Here is a 5,017-nt window from a genome sequence, read left to right as displayed (position 1 = left end):
CTACCTAGCATTTAGTAGTGTGACAGTAACTTGATTTACACTTTCTGTATTATCTTGATTTCTTGAAGATGTTTCTGCATGATTTCTTCTTAGAAAAAACCCTGGATTACTAGGACGAGACATTAATGCAGCTTCACTACTCAGCATTAAAATCACCGAAGACATTGTTGGTCTATCTTCTGCACATTCTTGGACACATAAGAGACCAACATGTATACATCTTAAGATTTCTGATTCTGTATATGAATTGCCAATGGATGGATCAATCAATGTCAATATAGTTCCTTCGTGCCAACGCCTCCAAACCTACAAGATCATACAGTGTAATCATTGGGATATATTGGCCAGAATGTTTATTCTTGTCTAATAAGAAGTACTCAAATAAAGGAAGAAATTCTTTCACCTACATTTTCCAAAAGATTCAATTCATCGTTGTCACCAGAAAATCCTCTATTTTTCTTCCCAGTTATAATTTCCAATATCATAACTCCAAAGCTATAAATATCAGATTTTATTGAAAAGTTTCCATCCATAATATATTCAGGAGACATATAACCACTACAAAATAAAAATGTGCCTAAGTTAAAAAAGAAGACACCATATCTAATTTATAAAATACATTCTAAAAAATTATCATAATATACTCACTATGTTCCAACAACTCTTATTGTTTTTTCTTGTGTTTGATCGTTGTCGAAAATTCTAGCCATTCCAAAGTCTGATATTTTTGGATTCATTTCAATATCTAGTAATATATTACTTATCTTGAGATCTCTATGAATAATTCGAAATCTTGAATCTTGATGCAAATAAAGAAGTCCTCTAGCTATTCCATATATAATATTAAATCGCCTCTCCCAATTAAGCAAGGGATTTTTTGATTTGTCTGCAATGTTAGTTATTATTAATACGAATAAACTAATTAAGTTTAACAAGCAAAGCAAGTATATATGATTATTAAAAAATGCATAAACATACAAGATATTGAGAGAAACAATGCTCACCAAACAAAATGGAATCAAGTCCTCTATTTTTCATATATTCATAGATCACCATCTTTTCATTCTTCTCAATGCAGCAACCAAGTAATCGGACTAGATTTCGATGTTGGAGTTTGGCAATTAATTTGATTTCATTTTTAAATTCGTTAATTCCTTGTCCAGAATTTTCTGATAACCTTTTTACAGCAATTTCTTGACCTTCAATCAATCTACCCTGATATTGTCATAGGCACAAACTGTTAGTATATATATAAGTATGTTATGATAGTTGTGCTGTGTTTAAAGTATTAAAACAACTTACCCTATAAACACTACCGAAGCCTCCTTCTCCAAGTTTATTATCTTGAGAGAAATTGTTTGTAGCCATCATTAAGGTATCAAAATTAAACATTGGCAATTTTAGATCATCCATGTTCCTTTCGTCACCTAGAAGACACAATCTCATTCATTAACCAAGCATAATTTCTGTGGAGAAAACATGGAATAGCAGCTATTGATAATAACCAAGGTAAATTATTAATTTATGCAGCACAAAAACCATACTATATAGAGACATTCATATCGGGGAGTTTATTATACATTACCTCTAGAACTTTGTTGTCTCTTCTTCCTTAAGTAACAAATAGCAATCAATCCCAAAACTAAAACAAGTGCACTAAGTGTGATGCCAATAGCCAGAACTGCTCTATGATTCTTGTTGGAGCTAGTAGATCCTGTGTGTCACTAAATTCATCAGAAAGAACTACTTAATCAATTAGGAAGGAACTTCCAATATCATCATCATAGCAAAAATGTGCAACCACTTAATCAATTAGACAGTACCTATATCAGCAGCTGCCAATCTGACATAGAGATCTTGACCGCCTGGACGGTGGACATTCATGTCAAAGAGTTGGTCAAACCACATGACACAGCCACTTCCTCCATTTCTGATATCGATGTTTGCATATGCAGTGCATGAACAATTTCTCTTACACAAACTCCCACATTCATCAAGTGTCATACTCTTATTTATAAACACGTTGCTTGTCTCCGGCAGCTTCATGTTCTCAAGATGCAAGAACTTGTCAGTCGAACAATTCAAAACCGTGTTCCTCACACACCCATCGGACCCATCTCTCAAGTTCCAAGCTTCTTGGTTCTTAGGCCTGAACCCCTGCATACAAGTGCAAATCGGGGAAGCATCATTCTCACACACTCCATACGGACCACACTGTCTATAGTAATCGCATGGATCCTTTGGTGTGTAAGAGAACTTGTTCCATCTTCCTTGTATCCACATGTAGCGTTGATACTGGCCATCAGAATCAGATGACAGAATTATCCTCGACAACAAGGAAGGTTCTGTAACGGAGAAAGAGAACCACACCCCATGCTCATCATAAGAGAAATTGTACTTGAGATCATTGGTGTTGTCTTTCATCCCTGGGATCCCACTAAATCTCTCACCGTTCCAAGGACCAGTTCGGTATATTATAGTTTGGTTTCTCCTGAGGAGGGCCTCAGGTAAACCATGGTAATCTATCTTCATAGTGTAGTCCCCGCTTGAAGGGTCTTCACCTTCGACCTTCCATGATGTTAAGTGCTTCTCCGTTCCTGTGTCGAGGTTCCAACCGACCTTCATCCCCGGTAACAAGGTATCTGTTGGGTATTCGAAGCTCTGCCACAAGTAGTTATTATTTGTCGTGTCTGATAAATCTTTGAGAACAAGGTTGCCGGTATCGAGGAGCTGGATAACTGGATTCTTGGCGTTGGTTTGGTTGGAGGACCATGCCGGGTTCCCCGATGAATTGAGAAGGATAAAGTTTCCGTTGTCTCCGATCTTGAGATGGCCTGCGGAGTTGTCAATGGGATTGTCTCTGTTTGCAACCCAAACTATTGTTTGAGGACTGATGTTGTTGTACCATATTCCGAGGTAATAGTTGGTGCTGGAACCTCCGAAGAATCCTAGAACGAAGGTTTGGTTTTCTGACAACAAGGTTTGGTTGGTTTTGAGGATTTGTGTTCCGGTTAAAGTATCGAAAGAGGTTGATGGAGCGATGAAGAAGAAGCAAATAAGAATGATGATGAGGGAGTTAAGGTGAGTGAAGAAGACTCTCATGATGTTTGCGGGAAGAGCAGTGTGTGATTGTTGTCCTGATCGTATAGCAACTTAGACCTTTTATATTCCTTTTGATCAATATATCTGTTTTGACCATGGTTCTGAAAACCGAACCGGACTGATCGGTTCAACCGAATTAATCGAAAATCGGTCATCTAATCGGTTCGAATAAGATCAGAAACCGTCTGATAAAAAATCGATAAAAAAACCAGTCGAACCGACAGTTAACTGGTGAACTGGTAAAACTATTCGGTTTTTTAGCGGATTTTTGGTTTTAAAAAAAAACCTAAACGGCGTCGTTTTGTCCCTATAAGAAAAAAAAAAGGAAAAAAGCTAAACAAAATGGCCAAATGCCCAAATCCCTAACCCACTACGGTGACACCAAATGCCCAAATCCCTTCTCCCTTCTCCCTCACTCTCATCAGTCTCACTCACCCAAATTCCTAACCCACTACGGCGCTACTTCTCCCTCTCTCTCTCTCAGCCAACAGCAGTCACCGCCTCCTCGTCTCTCTTTCAGCCAATAGCAGTCTCCGGCGACCCATCGTCTAGCAAGCTGACCACCATTCTTACCTTCCCTCTTCTCTTCTCGCCTCTCCTCTTCCCTTCGAACGCTTCTCCCCCCAGCTCTCGTCACTGCCACGGAGAGAAGCTGAATCTCTCTGCCCTGCATCGTTCCGCCGCTCTCTACGCTGCCGCGAGCTCAGCCGGCCACCACCAACTCTGGGCGGCACTACTTCTGCTCTTCTTCTCCTTTCCATTTTTCAGTATGTCTTTGCTACATTTCAGGTCCCCTGCTTCATCTCTGCTTCCTGCTCTGTTTCTTTACTTTCTTTTATTAATTCTATTGTTAATTTTAGTTAGATTGCTGATTAATTTGTTAGGATAGATAGATATATATGCTGTTAGGTAGCTAGATTGTGGTTAGAGGATTTTAGACTTGATAATTGCTCCGTTCTTGATTATCCAACATGTCTTAATACTGCTTGTTTGCTGAATGATGTTGGTGTGATCATTACTGTGATGTTTCTGTTTCATGTGACCTGATTCTACCTGCTGTCCTTGTGAAATTAAGTTTGATGCTGCCTCTGTACATGCAATCCATGCTTTTCTCATGTTAATTGCAATTTTTGGATTCATGTGCTTATATTTTGCTGCTATTTGCTGCCCAAATTTCTAGAAATTGCTCTGTTTTTAAACTTGCTACTTAAGAGTTGAACGTGGCACTTTTCAAATTCTTAGTATCACTATATTTCTCTTTCTTAATGATCTATGAAGTTGTTTAGTTATAAACTTTGATGTTTAAAGTTGTTTGTGAACCTCTAATATTAAGTTATGGATAATTTATTATGTGAAATTTTAAATTTTATTAAATTAGAAATTATTGAATTTATATATTTATTTTTAAGTTTTTTAATAATTTTATTTAATATTTAATTAAATCGGTTAAACTCCGGTTAAATTTCGATCGAACCAATAAACTATTGAATCAGTGATCTTACCGGTTTATTGACCAGTCCGGTTCTCGCAATCTTGATTTTGACTTTTGAGTTTTGAACCAACAGTTAGCGTTTTCCATAATTCAAAATTATCATCCGTTGATGATGCTACTCATTATAATTATTGTATGATTACAGGGTTATTCGTGGTGTAATTAGGGGAGTTCAGAATAAATTAATAAAATAGGACAACCAACTTTATATAAATATATATCAGAACTCTTGTAAATAAAATAATAATGGGAGACTCTCATTTTTTTTTAAGTTTTTTTACTTAGATAAAATAGACACAACCAAAATTACTTGATCCCTCAAAGTAATTTTCAAAACGTAATCTTAATAATATATAAACTGTTATATAATATATTTGGAGGATGCTCCGTAAAGATGCGTAAAACGTTTTTTGTAAACACATG

At 36.7% G+C, this 5,017-nt stretch overlaps 1 protein-coding gene across 1 annotated transcript; it reads right to left on the bottom strand.

The window, feature by feature from the left end:
• On the bottom strand, window positions 1-3,123 carry LOC107621505 (receptor-like serine/threonine-protein kinase SD1-8). The gene is made up of 7 exons (XM_016323531.3): window positions 1,824-3,123; window positions 1,586-1,714; window positions 1,303-1,427; window positions 1,005-1,215; window positions 649-886; window positions 408-558; window positions 1-306 (listed from the first exon to the last, which is right to left on the bottom strand). Exons 1-7 carry the CDS (start codon window positions 3,100-3,102, stop codon window positions 1-3), a joined length of 2,439 nt encoding a protein of 812 aa, XP_016179017.1. The 5' UTR covers window positions 3,103-3,123.
• Window positions 3,124-5,017: the final 1,894 nt, after the last annotated feature.

The sequence above is a fragment of the Arachis ipaensis genome, chromosome B10 (genome assembly GCF_059453495.1).
Source record: "Arachis ipaensis isolate K30076 ecotype BB chromosome B10, ASM5945349v1, whole genome shotgun sequence".
Taxonomy (NCBI): Eukaryota; Viridiplantae; Streptophyta; class Magnoliopsida; order Fabales; family Fabaceae; genus Arachis; species Arachis ipaensis.
This window is presented reverse-complemented; position numbering and strand designations above follow the sequence as displayed.